General features: G+C 48.1%; 1 protein-coding gene across 1 annotated transcript in view; it reads right to left on the bottom strand.

Moving 5' to 3' along the window:
- The window catches only part of HIP1R (huntingtin interacting protein 1 related), a 482,407-nt gene that overhangs the window by 135,128 nt on the left and 326,857 nt on the right, over positions 1-20,422 (bottom strand). The window contains exon 18 of the mRNA XM_078667577.1: positions 728-922. Within this exon, the coding sequence (XP_078523703.1) occupies positions 728-922 (195 nt within the window). The remainder of the gene's footprint in view (positions 1-727; positions 923-20,422) is intronic.

Here is a 20,422-nt window from a genome sequence, read left to right as displayed (position 1 = left end):
TTTTAACAAACAATTATGTGTTTGTCCAGAATGAGGGTTTACAGACAAAAGGGCCTAATAACCGAGGACAAGGTGTGAGTCTCACACCAAATGAGTGGGGATGCAAGTGTTTGGATAAGGATTATACCTTACATGTAAAGGAAGATGAAATAAAAACACACCCTAATGGCTGCTGTAAACATGGATGGCCCTTCCTTACTTTTGACTCACTGTAATACGGCTGCATGAGATGGGATCAATCAGCGTTTGGAGTTTAGCACGATAATTAAAAAAAATGTAAAAACATTGACAATTAAAATACCAAGTAAACAAGTAGCAAGTTCAAGGATTAGAATAGGACATGTGTACTCTAGATCGTGTACAACACAAATATTTCGCAGAAAAAGTTATTTTTGACCATATGGGATTTCACGCATTGGAGGCGACAGTCCACACTTCAAATTATTTTGTATCAGGATGACTGATGATTCAGATGAGCAATTTGCACAGAAACAATTAATTGTACATACATGGTATTGGGGCTATGCCCACGTATAGGGTTTTCCTACACCGGTTAGCTTTTATTATTCTTTTCCAAGAGGTCACGTGTCCACTGTGAATGATTGAGGAATGTACTCAGTGCATACTATTGGAGGGCATAGGTGAGAGTTCAAGTTTTGTTATAACTTGAATGCAACCCAGGACTTGTGAAGGCTTTTGAATTGAAAGGTGCTGTATTGACATTTACCTGCTCTTCAATCCTTCTCTGCAGCTCCTTCACTTCCTGCTCTTTCTTTTCCTTCTCCTGGCTTACTATGGTTTCTTGCTCCTGCATGGCCTTCTTCAAACTCAGAAGCTCGGCATCCTTGCCGGATACTGTGCTTCTTAGCGAATCCTTCTCTGCTTGGAGCGCTTCAACTCTGGTGTTCAACTGGGAGCCACTCTGAAACATGATAAAACAATCATAAGGAACTAATAGTGTACCACCATTATTTCTACCCACTCAAAGCAACCATCATTAAAAACTGACTCCATACCACCATCCTTAGCAACCTTTACTGGTGCCATCATTGCCACACCACCAACACTGCAGCCCAGTACCCTTTTGCCAGCCTAATAAATACATCATATACTATTAGAGGCATAAAGATAATTGGAAAAAAAAAAAACATCACTACAAAGGAAGCACCTGCCCCTAAAGAGTTCCAACCCATTCCTTCACCTTCCATCGTATTTAAAAATACCCACTTGAAAACGGGCTGATAGCAAAACGAGGTTTACAGAGATGGACAGACTTCCGTTTAATGGGACAACGGGCATATCTTTAAAAACACGAAGGCAATACCTTTAAGTACCTGGGTATCCATATCACAACAGAACCTGCAGATTTCTTCACTAAAAGTTGGCTGCCCCACTGGAGCGTTTACGGCGGGATGTGGTACACTGGGCACAGCTTCCGCTGACGCTATTGGGGAAAGCAGGCTTGTTTAAAATGATGGCCCTACCCCGTTTTTTATATGCCCTGGAGAACACGCCGTACCCTGTGCCCTTAAAGTATTTCAAGCAAATAGCAACACAGGTCTCCACACTCCTGTGGGGCAATACGCCGGCTCGTATAGCGCAGGCTAAACTGCATCCTAGTTGGTATGACGGCGGAATAGCATTCCCTAACATCCAATTATATTATTGGGCAGCTCACCTCAAAATTGTTAATCAATGGATACATGCCCCGCAGGACGACCCAGCCTATAGGCCAGATAGGGCCCAGTTGGGCACGGGAGCTATGCTTTCGCTGCTCTACAACAAAGACCAGGTTCCGAAATTACTAGGACCGACGAGGCACACGGCCACACCCCGGCTTGCAGCGCAGACGCGACTTGGGTAGAAGGGGACCCTGACCCGGCTTACCCCGCTATGGGATACCAGAACATTAGGACGCCTGCGCAACAGCAAGGGATTCGACCAATGATACAACATAGGCATCTCCACAATAGGCGACCTATGGGATAAGGGTGATGGGTTACCGTTTACCCAGCTCCGACAACAATACGACCGTGCCCCCTCTGAGGTCTTCCGTTAATCACAGATTAGGCACGCAATGTTGGCGGCACTGCCGCAGGGTACGGAGGTCCCTGAGGCTTCCCCACAGGAAGACCGGCTGCTTACAGACTTTTTACAGAAATGCGCCACATCATTCACTTACTGTAAAATTATCAATAACCTACCGGACCCTACAACGCCATTGAGAGAAAAATGGGTGGACAGGTGGGGGACATGAATGAGTCAGAATGGCAGGAAGCACTAGGCTCTCCCAGAGAGGTGGGGATACCAGCACGGCTACGGCTAGTCCAATAAAAAATCCTGCACCGCACATACCACACTCGGAGCGCCCTGCACAAAATGGGCAGAATTCAACATCCATATTGCCTCAGGGGTTGTGGGGAGGTGGGATCCCTTTATCATATACTATGGGACTGCCCCCAGATAGCTGACTTCTGGAGGAGGGTGCTGAGAACACTGTCGCAAGTCAGAGGGGGTGTCACTGGTCCCGGAGCTCCAGAAATGTCTACTAAACGTATGGGAGCCCAATGACCTCTCACCCATGATGCAAACATGGGTCACGCTGGGATTCCTGGTGGCCAAACGCAATATAGCGCAGAAATGGGGAGCCGGATACTTACCCACCTTAGCGGCCTGGTGCAAGGATATTGACTTAGCCATGATGGCCGAAAGGACAGTCTACATTAAACGGGGCTGTCCTCAAAAAAGGACCAAAATATGGACAGCATGGAACACTTACCGGGGGAACATTTTTGAGCCTAAACCTGATCATGATGAAGAAAGTTCTGATGAAGATCTATGAGAAATGTGTGGGGGGGGAGGGGGAGATGTACAGCTCACTATCTACAGTCTTATCTGCGGCCGGCCGGGCTGCTGCGCGAAGTCTTGCTGAATTTCCGAAACTAATGTATATGATGATTGTCATAACTGATGTTATATGTTTTTCTTTATATGCCACTGTGTTGAATGCAAATAATAAAAACAGATCTTTAAAAAAAAAAAACAAGAAGGCAGGTGTCTCTATATTTATTAGTATTTTGAAAAAAAACTACGTTTTGGAGTAGACATTAATGGGACAAGCTTTGGCAACAGGAAACCTGCACACTACCACTTGGTTACATCACCCAAAGCTCTAATGTACTGTTCCCCCATTCTCCACCCATTACACATTTAAAGTACAAGTTTTTGCTACAGCAAAAACCATTAGATTGATTTGAAGAATTTGTTTGAACTCAGACATCTCAATAGAGAGGCAAAGAAACAAACAATAGACATTAGACAACTTGTGCACAAGTGTTTCTTTGACCAAGCACTAAATATTTTTTTTTTTTGTTTTTTTTTTTTTTTGTTTTTGAAAACCTTTATTGGTCATAAACACATGTAATACAGCTCAGTGCCCACAACCCATATTCCTGGGCCGGCTTCCACAGTGTCATGAAAGAGGATGAACATGCGTTCTGAATAAAGTCATGGGGTGGACACAGCAAGTCGCCTACAACCCATCCGGGCCGGCCGCGTTAGAATAAAACATGGGTCATATAGGAAATTGCAGGAGGTCTACTTGTGTACATTGTGGGCCCTGAGCAGCAGAGCAATGAGGTTATTTTTTACATTTCAAACAGCTTAACAACATAACAGTCCCTTTCCCTTCCCCCAGCGACCCCTCCTCGTCGGAGCAGTGAAATGATGGAGCTCAATTGCGCGGGGGGGCGCAGGGTCGAAGTCACTATCCTGCTTTGGATGCCAGGCAATGCTGGCCAAGTCATTACTGCTGCAGTGGTATTGACTCAACCACGGGGAAGGTAGTGTGTTCGCTTGCCATGCAGAGAGTGCGATATTGTGTCGTGCCATGGATGTGTTGCAGTGGATGTCCGACTGAATGAGAATATCCGTTCCGAACCAAGTCCGAAGAATACAAGAGGTGAGAGGGGGGAGGGGGGGGGACGCCCGTCACCCCGCAATCCCGCCACACCTCGTTCCGTGCGTTACGGATCAGGGGGGGCGTAACAGTATGTGCCGCGTGTGTTCGCTTATGCAGGTTCCAAAGTAAGCCATGTCCAGCAGGGGGTAGCATATGTTAGAGGCGCGTGTCGTGGCAATGCTTTCGAAAGTGTGTGGATGAATATAGTCCCCGTGTGGGATCGGAGCAGTGATCCCTGCAGTCTACCCCTCAATCATTCTCTTCCACAGAACGTTCGTCACTGTGTAAGTGAAGTAGGTACGAAGTAAGAGGGCCCCATAGATCTTTGGGTCGTGATTTAGGTGGTAAGAGGTCAGCATAGGTATGTAATTGTTCTTGCCAGGTAGCCATGCAGCTCAACCAATCTTTAAATTTGGGTGCCCGCCCTCTGCCCCATCTGCATGCCACCTGACGTTTAGCCAGAAGGAGGCTCAGTGCAAAAAATTTGCGGTTCGTCTTAACAGCAGGGTGAGCTAGCCCGAGCAGCGCTAACCTAGGGCAAGGGTCTATAGATAGTCCGAGCATTTCCGAGAGAGCGTCAAACACTTCCGCCCAGTATGTGGCGACTGCTTGGCATCCCCATGCTAAGTGTATAAAATCTGCCCCCGGGATGCCACACCGGAGACATCTATCATCGCCCTTGAGGCCCAGCCGGTGCAGTTTTACCGGTGTGAAATAGAGCCGGTGCAGAAATTTATAATGGATCAGGCGGAGACGGGTGTTTCCAGTTACAGCATGTGTGTGAGAGCAGCTCGTCTCCCACTGCTCGTCCGATAAGGGTTCGGGTAGGTCAGCGTCCCAGTCCTGCCGGGCTCTAAAGGGGGGGGGCGAAGGGGCCACCTGGACATGTTTGTACAACATGGAGACTACATGTTTCGGGACCGCGGCCTGTAGCAGGGAATGCAGAGGTGCCATGATTTCTGGTTCGTCCGGAAAGTTGGGTGTGACGGACTTAATGTTTTGTCGGAGGCGGACATAGAGGAAAGTATCCATCATCGTGGGGGCATTGTCCCCAAATATCTGTACAGCTGTGCGGAAGGTGCCCTGCAAGTAAAGATCCCCCCACGTGTGTATAGCGTATTTGACAAGGAATTTACGTCCCAATTCTTCTCGGGCGACACTCACCCTGGGGTCGTTAGCCACCGCCATTAGAGGCGAGTAGGCGAATAGTACCCCCATGTGCCCTGCAATGCGCTTCCAGGCCCTGACAGTGCAGTCCACCGTAGTCGGGTCCCTATCGGTCATGCTGACTGTAGCGTAGAGATACCCAGAGGGTTTTTCCGGTCTCATATAACCATCCTCAACCGCCAGGTGGGCCATAAATGGAGGGGGATGGAGCCAGTACGCTGCAAAATGGCCCTGAGCACAATCGTAATATTTCCGGAAGTCCGGGACTTCAAACCCTCCCTGGTGGTAAGGCAGCATCAGGGTTTTTAAACTAAGTCTAGCTTGTTTGCCTCCCCAGATCAGACGCGAGAGCTGGGAGTCGAGGGCCCTAAAGAAGCAAGACCCCGGGCTATAGGGAATATTCGTAAAGAGATACAATAGTTTGGGGAGGATCACCATCTTAATAAGGGATATGCGGCCCGCCATGGATAGAGGAAGATGTAGCCACCGAGTAACGCTATCCGTCAGTTTGTCCAGGACCGTCCCATAGTTAGCCCGGATAAGGTTCTCTCTATTCCTAGTGATGTTGATACCTAGATATTTGATTTCATCGGGTTCCCACACCAGGGGGTAGTCAAGAGGAAATTCCGAGGTCTTGTCAGTCAAGGGGAACATAGCAGATTTCGCCCAGTTTATCTGTATCCCCGCTATAGCCCCAAATTTAGTAATCTCGCGCAATAAGGGATTCAGATTATCCCGTGGATTGTTCACGTAGAGGGTCATGTCGTCAGCGTACAGTGCAATCAGGAGTTGCCGTTCCGGGTAGACTAGAGCACGATGGTTGTGGTGTTGTCTAAGCTTCGCGGCCAGGGGTTCGATGGCAATAGCGAAGAGTATCGGGGACAGGGGGCAACCCTGTCGGGTACCCCGATGGATTTCAAACGGAGCGGAGCGCGCACCGTTGAGCAGCACCGTAGCTTGGGGTTTATAGTATAACAGTCGAATCCAGTCCAGAAAATTGAAGGGGACTCCCATCCTCTCGAGCAGTGGAAACAGGTAGTCCCATTCCAGGGTATCGAACGCTTTTGTAGCGTCCAGGAAAATGGCAGCAGCCTCGCACCCAGGGTTAATATCTTGAAGCACTGCTTGTAAGGTACGCAAATTATGGGACGTGGCACGGTTTGGAACGAACCCCGCCTGATCTGGAAGGACGAGTCTTTCCATAAGGAGATTGAGACGTGTAGCGAGGACTTTAGCTAGGATCTTGCTGTCTGTATTCAATAGCGAGAGGGGCCTGAAGGAATCGCAATGTTCGGGCGGTTTACCTGGTTTCAGTAGCGATGATATTAATGCTTCCCGCATCGTGAGGGGGAGCGAGCCCTCCTCCAATGCCGCATAAAAGACCTGTTTCAGTATGGGTGCTAGTACATGTAGAAAGGATTTATAAAAATCTATCGGAAGACCGTCCGACCCCGGTGCTTTCCCTGACTTCATGGACATGATGGCATCCTTGATCTCATCAAGCTCAAGCTCATGATGGAGGAATTTTTGCTGGGACGGCCCCAGCCAGGCAATAGCAGTGTCCTCTAGATATTCCTGCAAATTGAGCGTGTCATTCCTAAGTGAGGTGTAAAGCGAGGTGTAGTGTTCAGTTAACACTTGTAGCTGTGTCACGGTATCGTGGTGCGGTGTGCCATGTTTGTCCAATAAAGTCGGGACATAATTTTGATATCGAGGGGTCCTGACTGCATTGGCCAGTGCCTTGCCAGGCCTGTCTCCCTCACCATATATCCGAGCATTAAAGGGCTTACCCAGAAATTTGCCTTCCCTATCCGCCGCTTCTGAGTAGTCGTTCAGTTTGTCCCTGATCTGAGCATGTATTGCGCCGTCCCAATCTCCGTTCGCCATTTCTCGCTCTAGCTGACGGAGCTCTAGTTCAAGCTTGTGTATGTCTGTTCGCAGCGCCCTGAGCACTCCACCCCCCTTGGCGATACAGCTCCCCCTCATAGTCACTTTAAAAGCCTCCCAAACTGTAGTGAGACTAGACACTGAATCAATATTCCGTTCAAAGAACTCTGTGATTTCCAGTTCCAATTCAGCAGTGAATGCAGTGTCAGTCAGGTGTGCGGGATTCAGGCGCCAGTTTAGGAAAGGGGGAGTAGTGAGGGGAATGTTTAGGGAGAGAAGAACCGGGGAGTGGTCCGAGTATGTACGCGCCAGGTGACTTGCTTTGGTTAACCATGGGGATAGACCCGCTGAGACAAATATATAGTCAAGGCGGGCCCATGTGGAGTGGAACGCAGAGCAGTGAGTACCTTGTTTGGTGTTGGGATGCATATGTCGCCACGAGTCCACCAGGCGGTGCTCCTTCAGTATTCCCATTAGTGATCTCTGAGTATTAGTATAATGAGAGGCATGCGGGTGCGACCTGTCCTGCGCGGGTATGAGGGCCGTGTTGAAATCTCCCCCTAGCATCACATGGTCTATCCCCAAAGCCTGTATTTTCCCCCATAGGGTGAGAAGAGCAACAGGGTCATCCGTGTTGGGACCATAGTAACATGCAAACAGTATTGTGTGTGAGTGTAATTTCCCCCATAGCATGCAGTAGCGCCCCCCAGCATCTATCTCAGTCCCAGCTGGAATGAAAGGTGTTCCTCTTTTCACCAGTATCACCACCCCTCTAGCGTAATTGGAATAGGAGGAGAACACCCTGCTCACAGCCCATTTAGAAGCGAATGGAGGGGAGCCGCTTGGCATCAGATGGGTTTCTTGCAGCATAGCTACAGATATCCCGTGCCTGTCTAGATACCCCAGTATTTGTCTTTTTTTCTTTGGGTTGTTCAGTCCCCGTATATTCCAGGAGGCTACTCGGAACTGCGAAGCGGGCAGCGGGTCAGCTACGTCCCCCATACTCCCATCGGAAAAAAAGATCGCCAATCATCCACAACATCCATGCATAAATAACATATGGCAGCAAATATAGGAATCAAAACCCAACTACCCTCTCGGTATGCCCAACTGCTAACGTGGGCAACAAACACTTCTGTTCTGCAGGCAATATGTTGGAACATTCCCCCACCCACTCCGGCAACCCCAACCCGCCGGGCATTCTGAACCCACCCAATCCCCATTATCCCTCCCACTCCCCAACTTAAAAACCCTAGAAATGTCACGTATCCCTCCATTCTATCACAAGAAGGGGGGTTTTGGGGCTCGCCCATTGGGGTACCGCACTAGGGGCACCAAACCTGCCATCCACCTCCCTACTCGCACCCACTAGGACCCAGGCAAAGCCCCGGTCTCTCGGCGTGGGACGGAGGTGGGCGATCGAGCCTGCCAAATATGTATACCAAGTCAAACAACATTATCGATTTGTACCTCACCGTGGTGTACGCTTCTAGTCCGTCACCACTTCTTGTCATCGGGGCGGTCATTGTGAATATGGACTATTCCTGCTGGTTCATAGGCGAAGAGGATCTGGAGCGATGGGATTCAGCGTCGTCTCTGGTTTCATCTGCCCTGTGGTGCTTAAGAAAGTCCTCCACCTGTTGAGGATTTTGAAAGAAGTGCTGCTTGCCCCCGTAGGAAATCTTCAGTTTAGCCGGGTACAACATGGCGTATGTCATCTCACGATCCTGGAGCTTTTTCTTAACCCCTATGAATTTCCTCCTGGCTTCCTGCACTGCCTGGGTGAAGTCCGGGAAAAATGAGAGTGTAGTATTGCCATATCTCACCGTGCCGACCTCCCTCGCTCGTCGGAGCACTGCGTCCCGGTCCCTATAATTGAGAAATCTCGCTATGATGGGGCGAGGCTGGGCACCTGGCGGCGGTCGTGCGGCTAAGGATCTGTGGGCTCGCTCCACTATTAAGTGCGAGGAGAACGATTCCTTACCAAAGAGTTCGACGACCAGATTTTCAATAAACACCTCCAGTTTCCCAGTGTTGGTGGACTCCGCAAGGCCCAGGACGCGGATGTTGTTGCGCCTGGACCTGGCTTCTAAGTCCTCGTTTTTCTCCGCGATGATTTTTAGGAGCCTGTCCATTTGGGTCACCTGCCTGGCGCTCGCGGTGGTACCATCTTCCAGATCCGATATCCGATCTTCTGCTTCCTTGAGTCTGGTGTCGTGTTGTTCCAGTTTGGTAACCACACTGTCCATGCGAGTATTGATCGTGTCAACTTTGGCGTCAATGCTTGTCAAACTCTGTTGCATGGTCAGCAGCAAGGCTTTCCAGTCGTCCCCCGGCGGTCCACGGGTAGGAGGGCTACCCGCGGGTTCTTGCATGATTCTGGAGGCCCGTTTAGATTCAAATGGTATTTTGGTCTGCTTAGCGTCGTTGCGGCCCATGTCGTGACTAGGTGCACTCGCAGTAGGCGTGTTAGGAGCAGACAGTGCTTGGCGACGCGAAGTAGCGTTTATGTGACCAGGCGGAGTGGCAGGGCGAGATAGAACCCTTGAGGAGGTGGCACCAGGGGCGCAGTGTAATTCAGAGGTGACGTCTTTCGGAATACCTCGGCCCACAAGTCCAGAATAATGAGGCAGGGCTAGTGAACAATACCACCGGTGACGCAGAAGAATCTATTAACAGTGACGCATCAACCAGGGCCTTCCAGTGCGGATCACAACAGTAGAGCAACCAGCAGAGCAACCAGGAAAGCAGTACCTGTAAGGGGGGGGTCCAAATCCCGTCACAGTTTGCGTCTTGTAGCCGAGCAAGTGATCTTGGGCAGATATCGCCGGCCCTGTGCCAATGGTCAGCGTGTCCGATGGGCAAGGTCACGCATGCACGAGAAGGAGCAGTGAGGCGGCCTCCGAGTCTCGTCAGTGCGGGCTAGGAACGCTGTGCTCCCCGGGCCGGTGGGTCGACAACCCCCCGTTAGTGCACCTCGTGTGGTGTGAGGCGAGGAGGACGTTTCAGGGGAGCAAGCGGGTGTAGAGAGCGCCGTCTGAGACGCTTGCAGGGTCACTCCAGCAGCATGGGAGGGTCAGAGATAGCAGTTGGGACCAGCGTAATGTCAATGCGCCACAGAGCAGAATGTATGGCAGCTCCCTGCAATAGTTAAGTATTGTCTCAGCCGTGTCGGCGCCACCACAGTACCTGAAGTTGTGAGGGAAGCGGCTCCAGATTGTGCACCCTGGCGCTGCTCGCCGAAATCTGCTCCGCCGCCAATGGCCGTTTTCGCGCCTTTTTTTCGGCCGTTAGCTGCCGCCCGCAGTCACCGCCAGGACTCGGCTGCAAGAGGGAGGGCCCGCTGTCAATGTATGGAGGTCCGCAGTCAGCATAAAACAGGTGCGGAGGAAGCGGCGGATGTTTGTGTGCACCGCAGTTGTTGTGCCCGCAGCTCCGGTTAGGCCGTAAATCCCCGGACTCTCCCGGCCAGTCAATCCCGGAGTGGCGAGTCCCCTGCAGCCAGCCTGAGCCGCCTCAGAGCAAATCTTCCCACAGCTTCGCTCCCAGTCGGGCGATGGCGACGCTGCTGGCACCGCCGAGTGCAGGAAAGCACCGCGGTCACCACGGTGGGGAGAAAGAGCTAGTTACCCCGGTCAGGATGGTCAGCAGGATCGGTCAAAGGCTCGATCTGGCGAGAGCCTCACTATAGTGCGGCCATCTTGGTCTGGCGCCACCTAGCGCCCCCTCCAAGCACTAAATATTTCAAAAGAATGTATATCAACCATTTGAGAGCCATGCTCCTTGTTACTTACCCAAATCACCAGGAAATATAATTGTTTCTCTTTCACAGGAGGCTACAAATTACTCGTTATAAATTCTACAGATTTTTCTAAAACATTTCCACAACCTTCACTATCTCAGAACAAGATTAAGAATATATGTACGTTAAGCCACTCAACCATACATCAAACACATTTATTCACCACAACAAGGAACAGACAAACTAGAGGTCATTACACTCATAGTATTGGTGCCATAACTGAATATTCAAGGTATTAATAAATACCCAATTCAATACATTTTCACCCAAAACCGTCACACCATTTAAAAGATTAAAAAACCCAATGATATTAAGAATTTGGAAAGGTCTACTAAAATTATATACAGCAGCGTCCAGTTATGACAAGCTGGAGGCAAAATGATATATTTTTAATCTCAATACGCAAGAAACATGTAGAATAATTTAAGTCAAAACAGTATAAATCGTGGAGTTCTTCGACCTGGTGTCTATGTGTCAACCATTTATGAGTAGCCATAGTTGCCAAGTCATGCAGCCAATCCTAGTGGACTACTGAGGACTTCCAGTTTCTCAAGTTAAATATTTCAGCAATGGAAAGAGAGGTGGAGAACCACATTATGCCATGCATGTGAAAGGTCATGTACCAATGCTATTTCGTCTGCACAAGTTACGAAACAATGTCCCCAGTTTCTTTTAATTGATGGTTAGTCTTGGGACCAGTATGAGCAATGTACACATAACAGAAGTATATGGACTACACTGTATCCATTTTGTTTGCATCTCCAACTGAGGGACTTGGGCTACATCTCGCTGAAAGAGGTCCAACTAATGACAAATGGTTTATGTGCAAAATAGCTGTACTGAAGGTGTTCATCCTCCAATCTCCTATCGTGATGCAGGTGTATGTCGTTCCTCCCAAAAGTGTTTCCACGTTGGTTTACAAAACTATTATTCACAATCAAGTTATGTAATCTCTTGAACCGACACCAGATTCACATGTAAATCAGAAATAGTTAAGTCTGACATGGCGGTCATACAACAGAGAAGTGTCCTAAAAGAGCTGGATAGCGCTGTCCCCATTATTCCTAAAAGCCTGAATAGAGGCTATTAAGGTGCTAGGAACGGTCACAGGAAGGTGTTTTCAGAACTCATGAGTGATAAATTTACTGCTGGCCAGACATCGTGGTTAGTGATAAAGTCTGAAAACAAGCTCTCTTTGCAATCCCCTCTTGAGCTTGGTAAATAACCGACTGAGTGGATTGCCTGCTACAGAAATCTTTGCATAACTGGTATGCCACAAGATCCAATCTCAACTGGGACCAGATCTGCTGGGTAGACTCTGTTCTCCTTTAAGTGTAGTAAAGTGCATGAACAAGCCAGTAAGATGTATTCTAAACCTTTGGTTATTGTGGTTTACAGGCGAACACCACCACACTGGAGTTGGTGGGCCAAAAGAGCAATGTAGGGCATGCCAGCTTAACAAGACAATATTTAAACGGAACCCTGAAAACTAAGTTAATCAGAACTATCTTTGGTAATGCTACCAGCAGCACTAAAAAGGATTTGTGGCTTTGTTCAACTGTTGATTCGCCAGTGGCTGGAGACCTGATGCAACTGCACCTAAAACAGATTTCAAGATCAAAAGTACCCGAAAAGTTGGAAAATCTTAATTATTTTAATCAATGGCAAAATGCAATTTTGTTGCAAGTTGTGATTCCATAAAATGGAAGTACATAATTACATAAAATGGTGCTTCACATTGGCATTCCAGGTATGTGGGTGCCTTCACCAGAGTTCTCTTCACAGAGAAGGGGCTTATCCCCTGATCTACTCTACAACCTTAGACTGAATAAGCGGTCTTGGTGTAAACTGGAGGTCAAAGATAGGGTCAATTGAATCTTTCAGCCTGCCATCATGGTCAAACACAAGGGCCATCAAGTTCGTACATAATGACACAAGATACCACGGAGGACAAAAGCGTTATTACCTAGTAACCATCTGTTTGTAGCTTGTAGTGCTGTAGATTCACATGCTCTGCATATTCCTGCATCTGGTGCTGAGCACAGACAATTGAAAGTTGTTTTTCTTCAAAGATCTTTTGAGTCACAAGATACCTCGGGACTCCTCCCTTAGCTCACAATGCAGCAGGACAAAGACTCCATCTCAGATTGTTTTTCCCACCAGCAGGTGAGTAATGTTACTGGAATGAAGTGCAATGAATAAGACAAAATATATGTTGGGTGCATTGTGAAGACACAAAAAGTGAAAAACTGGTTGGATCATCACTTGCTTCTGAAGCGCGAGGGGCTACGAATAGATGGTTCCAGGGTAATATTTTCCGTTCATATCATGAGCTGCTGTAGATAAACATGGTATGCACAGACTGTAAAGCAGTACCCTCCTGTAAGCGCTACCTAGAAAGGGGATGATGCAGATTTTGGCACAAGACGTTTAAACCAGTTTGGCCAAATAAAGCCTCTTGGCAGAGATGGAAGTCCAAACAGTATTTGGTAATTGTGTGTGGTGTTAATAAGGTAGCCACTTTATGCATGTCTGCCATGGGAATGTTCCCTCAAAAGACCATGGTTGCTGCCTTCTTGAGGGTGGAATGTTTCTTGAGGCATTACATGAAATTTCTGCTTAGCCTCGAGCAAAGCACGTTTGTATGCATCTATCAATCCATCTGGCGATACCACTCCTAAAGCTGGATTGTCTGTATGAGGTTTTCCAAAAGTGACAAAGTGTTGCTTTGGCTTAAGTACAGTTTTGGTTGTCAATGTAGTAGACCAGGGCTCGCTTCACAGAAGCTAGTAATTACTGTACTGGTGACTTGCGCCAGTGGGTCCAGAAATGACCTGCCCAGTAACTAGTTGTTTTAATTCCCCCCATTAGGGAGTGCATGGAGGCCTGGGCCGAACCAACACTCAATCTTCCCATTGACCCCTCTGCTAGTCACCATTGCCTCGCTAGGCACTCCTGCCGTAAACGCGTATGTAGCCTTGCCTGCGGCACTATTGTAATGCATGAACTGATCGTCAGCAACAGTGTCATTACCATCATTATCGCAAAAGGATGTGGTTCTTCAAAAAACAGGCTAGAGCCTATGGAAAGTTATTACCGTCTCTCGTTTTGAGTAGGTTTTACTTGTGACGGCATTTAGCACAGAATTTAGATAGGGTGATGGATCTGCAGTGGCTCAAGATGTGACTTTTCAATGCAGACAGTGAAACCTAGACTGTGTAACAGTGACAGTGTTCTGAGTGAGTGCTAGGCAATGCTCTTAGCAGCCACTTTTTATCAGCAACTCGTCTAGGTAAAGAAAGACATGAATGGTGTTTCTGTTATATATAACCTTGCATTTGTAGTATTTGCCACTAAGCCAGGGGTATAGCTACCATTAGTGCAGCAGGTGCAGTGGCACTGGGTCTCTAAGAGGCCCACTGAACCCTGAGAAAGCGGAATTTTTAGTATCCCAACAGCAGTGAAAGGGACCATCATCACTGCTTGCACCAGGGCCCATGGCATCAGTGATACGTTAGAATGGGGATCCTTGAGATAGAGGTTCGCCATGTGACCCCCCTGGGCAAAGCAGTGGAATGACGTCCTGCAGGGTGGGCATGTGGAAGTGTTCCAACGGGATGTAGAGGTTTAGATGCCTGAGGTCTAGGACAGGCTGCAGAGTTCCATCTTTCTTGGGGGTCAGGAAGTACAGGCAGTGGACTCCTTGGCTGTGCTGGTGAGGGGGCACCAGCTCGATGGCACCTTTGGCGAAGAGTGCTTCTACTTAATTCGGCAACAGGTACAGATGGTACCAACTCATTACATGGTGATGAGGTGGCACATTTGGACACATGGTGTAGCGCTTCAGGAAGTACCACTGCTGTGACAATCAGAGCACCCATTTGCCGGAATTGATTTATTTCTACTGGGGAGGGAAAAACCTCATTCTTTCCTCACAAATGCTGTGTGTTCAGGGGAAGAGACAGGTGAGTCCATGCTTGGAGGTAGAGGTGTCGTTGTTGAAGCCACCTCTATTCCTGCCGTTGCCAGGATAGCCAACTCAGCTGAAGGACTTGGATCATGAACTTCCTAAAAGGACTGCAGCTGGTGACATCCCTGCTTGTGAGCAGAAGCGGATGACTTAGTAACTGCTGTTCACAGAAAACAGACCTAGACGTCTGGGTTCGTAGTGCGCTCATGGTAAGTTCCTCGAGCACTGTGTCGACCAGCTGTCCCTCAAATGGGTCACCAATCCACAGTAAAACACTACCTCTGACACTACTGGGCCGTGCGGCCCTATTTAAGGTGCTAGCCCAACCTAGATTTCTGTATGCACTACAGAATACCCCTTAAAAGATCCCAGATTCATACTTCAATAACATCGAGCTTGCGGTGAGAACCCTTTTATGGGAGGGAAATCCCCCACGAATAGCGATGAGCAAGCTAATGAGAGGTTGGTAGGACGGGGGATGGAGCTACCCAACAGCAAATTATGCTATTGGACCTCTCAGCTGGTAGTGGTAAACCAATGAATATATGGTAACACAGATGGACCAGGATACCGGATGCCAAATGGCTAATGGGTCCGGGTGGATATTAAAGAGCCCTCTACACAAATTTGTTTGACAACCGTACGGGCCCCAAGGCCCTCACAATAGCAATATGGCACCAGGTGAACAAAAAACTAGGCTGGCATAAAAAAAATAACACAAGCAATGCCTCTGTGGGAATCACAACAATTAGGCAGACTAAGTATTTGCCTAAGCTTCAATAAATGGGACACAATCGGCATCTCAACAGTAGGGGATCTCAGGGGTGGGGGGTGGTTTGTTTACCAAGCTACAATATGATTATAATATGGCACACACCAAACACTTTCTTTATCTACAGATACGACATGCCCTGGTGTCTGCAATCCCCGATTGGTGGACCCTTCCTGAAGGATCCCCGCTACAGGACAGGCTCCTGACTGAACCATTGAATCGCAAGGCAATATGCATGACCTACCAGAAGCTTGTAAATAATCTACCGGAGCCACTTCTATGACTGAGGGGACTCTAGCAGGCAGAGGATGGAGGATGAGTGGCAGGAGGCCCTGGCCTCCCCAAAGGAAGTAGCTATCCCACTGAAATTGAGACTTGTTTAACTCCGAATACTACATAGATGCTATTTGGCCGCAAGAACGTTAGGGAGGGAGGGCTTTGAGTGCATCTGCTGCTGTACCCAAGAGGGCACGTTCCTCCATATAATTTGGGAGTGCCTGGCGATCAGGTCCTACTGGGAAGATGTTGCAGCAGAACTGCAAAGAGTGTGCACCAAGGAAATAGCCCCAACCCCGAAACCCTGCCTACTTACCATTTAGGAGGCCACAAACTTAACCCCAAGGAGAACCACGATTGTTCTGTGTGGGTAACGTTAGCAAAGCGGAACATTGCCCAGAAATGGGGGGCAAAAGACCCACCAACACAGGGAGGGTGGGTGAAAGACATGGATCGTTCTATGATCGCTGAAAAAGATGTATTCAGAGGGTGCCTGGTAAAATGGGACCATAAGTGGGCACAGTGGAATGCATATGGGGGTGGGATTTGCATCTCCCCCACTGAAGAACTACAAAGGGTGGAGGGAGGGAATGATCCACTTAGAGCAGGCCACTGATTGTACGTATAAAGTAATAACCGAATGGTTTGATCCCAGCAGACTGTGGGGAAATGTATTTTCACAAAATGCATTCATATACACCCTGTTAAAAAGTTGCATGACTGACAAAAATTTCAATAAAAAGAATTAAAAAGAAAATGAGTCACCGATGAGTCTAAGGTCTGAGACTCTTAGCCGGGTAGTGCGTCTGAAGAAGATGCTGGTGTGAATCTACCTGCAGGTTGCATCAAAGGAGTCCAGGTCATATGTATGTTTGCATTTTAGATGACTTTCCCTTATGCAACCAGTTCTGGCCACCTCTTGCAGCAGGCTTCAGGGAGCTGCCTCGCCATCTCTTCCATCATTTCCCAGTGTTGGCGATCATACCTGGAGAGCAGTCCAACTTAATTGTCAGCCCTTCACTGAATGGCTGCCCCCACGGATAACATGCTGCCCAGCCCTAAAAATGTTCTTGCTCTCCTTATCCGGAGAAGCATCCCTTGTTGACTGAGCTTAGGCTTCTGTCTAGCTGCATGCGCAACTAGAGAATCAGACAGGACTAGGCCAATGATGGAAAATTAATCGTCTGGGAAAGTTCATATATATATATTTTTCAACCTATGGGGTGACAACACTAACGTTATATATACTATATTAAAATAGGATTTTTAATATGGGCAAAGGCTAGACAACCTCTCGCCTAAAGAGAGAGTTTCAACTACAAAGTGAGGTCATATGGGGTGGAGGAAAAGAGAGCTCTAGGTAAAGACAGTCTTAGGAGCCAACACGATTATCCTCGTAAGGTTGATACGCATCCCCAGGAGTGACAGTATTGTCTAAGGTTTGTGAGGATCATAAGGGTTCCCTTGGTCTGAGTCAGTGTGGACTACATGTGGTGACTGATGGCGAGGCCAAGGAAATACTGGGGGCCTTGTTCCTAACCCTATTAGGAATTGTAAAGGACTGTAGCCTCTGGATATTTCTTCTTTTTAGGTGAGCTTCCTCTTCCTGGGTATGCGAGAATTATGGGGCAGGTCCTGCTGGGTTGGTCACAACAATATCTTCTCCGAGGAGGGGTGAATGGCGATCTTTCACAGCCCGACATCAGGTACCTCAGGGAGCTCGAATGTGAATGGGAGTTTGTTTGAGTCCAGTTTTAGAAAACAGCTCAAAACATATATATTCGAATTGCTAGGCAGGCATGCAGAAGCATTCAGCGTAAGTTAATTATCAGCGCTAGGCGGCCAGTTGGGTAGCGATGAGTAATATAAATTACAAAGAATAGAATGGTGTAATTTCAGAATGAAGGCCCTGTTTCAGAACCGATCTTGGGATGGGTCTCAGCGTCTACTTAAAAGCTTTAGGGTGCCCAGCTCCAAGGTCGGCTTGGGGTGGAGTCGGTGTGGATGGATGCAGATGCTTGGGGACCTTTGCAAGAGACATTCCTGGAGCCAAGGGTGTCTCTAAAGTACAGAGGTCTTTGAGCCTCGAGCAAGACCTGAAGGTCACTGCCTATTGTGGCTCACCTCAGAGCTCAATGCCCGACTCCCTGGGCAGGGGTGCTCAGCCTCTACGTGAGGACCCTTTGAAGCTCGATACCAGGGTGGGGTATAAGATCCTCAGACTGAGCATGGTGGAATGTGAGCTCTCAGTAGTTTCTCTCCTGGGGTCTGTATCCTTGCACAATTAAAGTTTCTCCTCCTCTGCCATCGAAGGTTCAGAAACAAAGCCTTTGGGCTTTGCTCACTCGGTGCTAGCGGATAACTGAAGGCCCTGGTTCTTTATCTCCTGCACACATGATGTCCCTGGGAGTCTAGATGCTGCATCTTGTGGTAGAGGCTCGCCAATCAAAACAGCCTTATACGTTATAAGCCCCATGGGATGAGCAGGTTATAAGTCTTGGATAAGGGACTAAGCATATCCAACACAGACCGAAACCTCCAAGGGTCAAACCCATGTTCAATTATGTCAATCGGCACCAATTGAAAAATCCCACCTGCTCTACTACCAATATGCATCATATAAGCCTCCTACAGTTATCCTATATCTGAATATTGAGTACTTAGGTCTTTGCTGTAGCATCTTGGCTGGTTCTGAATCATGGGAAGCAGCAATACCCAACTTAGCAATGCATCAACGCCTCTGAAGATTGGCTGTTTCTACCTTTATAACTCTTTTTCCAACTATCGCTTCCTCTCCTAGTCCTTGGAGCCTAACCTTGCAATAAACACGTTTCCAGTCATTATTAGCTACACAAGTTTCAGGAAAGTGGTTCCCAGACAAATATGACACAGCAAAGTTGAATTAAACAAGTTTCAACTTAAAGGAAGTATTACAGGTATGGTGCATTCCTCCAATGCAGTTTCTTACAACAGTAACATTTCTCCTAATTTCAGAACTGGTCATTGACCCTATCGGCTGGCGCACACAGTTTGTGCAAGAGTATGGAAGCACAGAAAAGTCATGCCTAAGGGAAACAAACTGAGTTTCAGAAATGAAGGCATGCTCCTGAAAGCAAATTACGGCCTAGAAAAAACCAGCATTACATGTTTGCTGGCAGCTACAATGAGGAGCATTTCTTTTGCAGTCAATGACCAAGTCAGACTCTATTGGCCAAGTCAGGAGCTGCGGTGGAGTATGCCAAGATTCAATAGTTGGCCTAGATAAAATGAGTGGCTTGGTCAAATTAAGAGAAGCCAAAATGAATAGCTTGAAAATGTTAAAGGTAGCCAAACAAGTGGTTTGGAAACCATATAATCGGCCAAAATTAGCGTGTTTGTTGCAACATTTGTGGCTTCTACTCATTCACAAAAAAAAATCAAAGCAAGTCGCTATTGTGAAACTGTCTTATGGTGGTGAGAGGCTGGCCTGGTATATGCTGTCCACTAATTAAAGTAGGCACCCTGCACTAGTCCAGACAACCCTTATGGTGATTTAAGAGGTCTCAGACAACCGTAGAAAGCTATCCAAGTAGCAGCTGTGGAGAGCAGCCTTCAGGCTTAGTCTTGAAGGAGTGCAAAGCAGCTTGTTTTTCCAGGATGGAATCTTATAGTATAACACAGCAGTTATAAAAATATGTATTATATAACTCTATCTAGTATTTTACAGTATTTCCTACATGGAGATAGACACAAAGCATACAAAACTTCAGCAAAGAAATAACAGTAAATAGCACTAATACACAGTGGGCCCGTGGGGATGGGGGGACAAAATCCTATACTAAGAAAGTGGTATAAGAACACGACTCGAGTCAAGACAGCTTCGAGAGGATGCAGCATTGCTGGGACCCCAAGGAACCACCCAAGGTGAGTAGATAGGGACCCCTAGGAGTGCGTGTGCAGTGTGTATGTGAACACAACAGCGTGCTCTATACAAGTCTATGTGGAAGTTACGGTTAGAATATTAAAGATTTAGGACCCTTGCCAATGGACTTCGTAAAAATCCAGTGGAAGACAGCAGGTTGGAGAGCCACCCCACCCGTGGATACCGAAGTACCCAAGTTAACTATCGCAGGAAAGCCCGGTGCATAGGTCTGAAGTGGTGTCGGAAACCGCTGTCGAACCCAATGGAGGACTACGAGAAAGTACTGCTGCTGGAAGATGAGAAAGTGCCAGTTGGAATCCAAACTTGGATTCTTGTCAAGGAGTACCTGAAAGCAGAGGGGACAGAGTCTGGGTAACGTGAGAATGACCAGGGGCTCGGAAGACGAATGCCCACCAATGTCAGGTACTTCAGGATAGTTGACGGAGACCTTGACTCTGCAGCTACGGGGACCAGGCGATGTCGAGGACCACCAGGAGCCGGATACGAGCTGTCCCACGAAGGATGTCGAGTGCTGAGGGGTTGGTGTCCGGCGGGAGCACCAACAAGCCGTGGCAACGGCAACCCACACAGAAGGTCAAGGAAGTGTACTGTTCTGACCAGCAAGGTCCAGGAGACTCACCACACACCGGGGAGTCAAGGCAGGCCCGAGCAATCAGGGGGGCCCA

This window comes from Lissotriton helveticus, chromosome 11, assembly GCF_964261635.1.
Source record: "Lissotriton helveticus chromosome 11, aLisHel1.1, whole genome shotgun sequence".
NCBI lineage: Eukaryota > Metazoa > Chordata > Amphibia > Caudata > Salamandridae > Lissotriton > Lissotriton helveticus.
The sequence above is the reverse complement of the archived record's forward strand: the minus strand, read 5'-3'. Positions and strand labels throughout refer to the sequence as shown.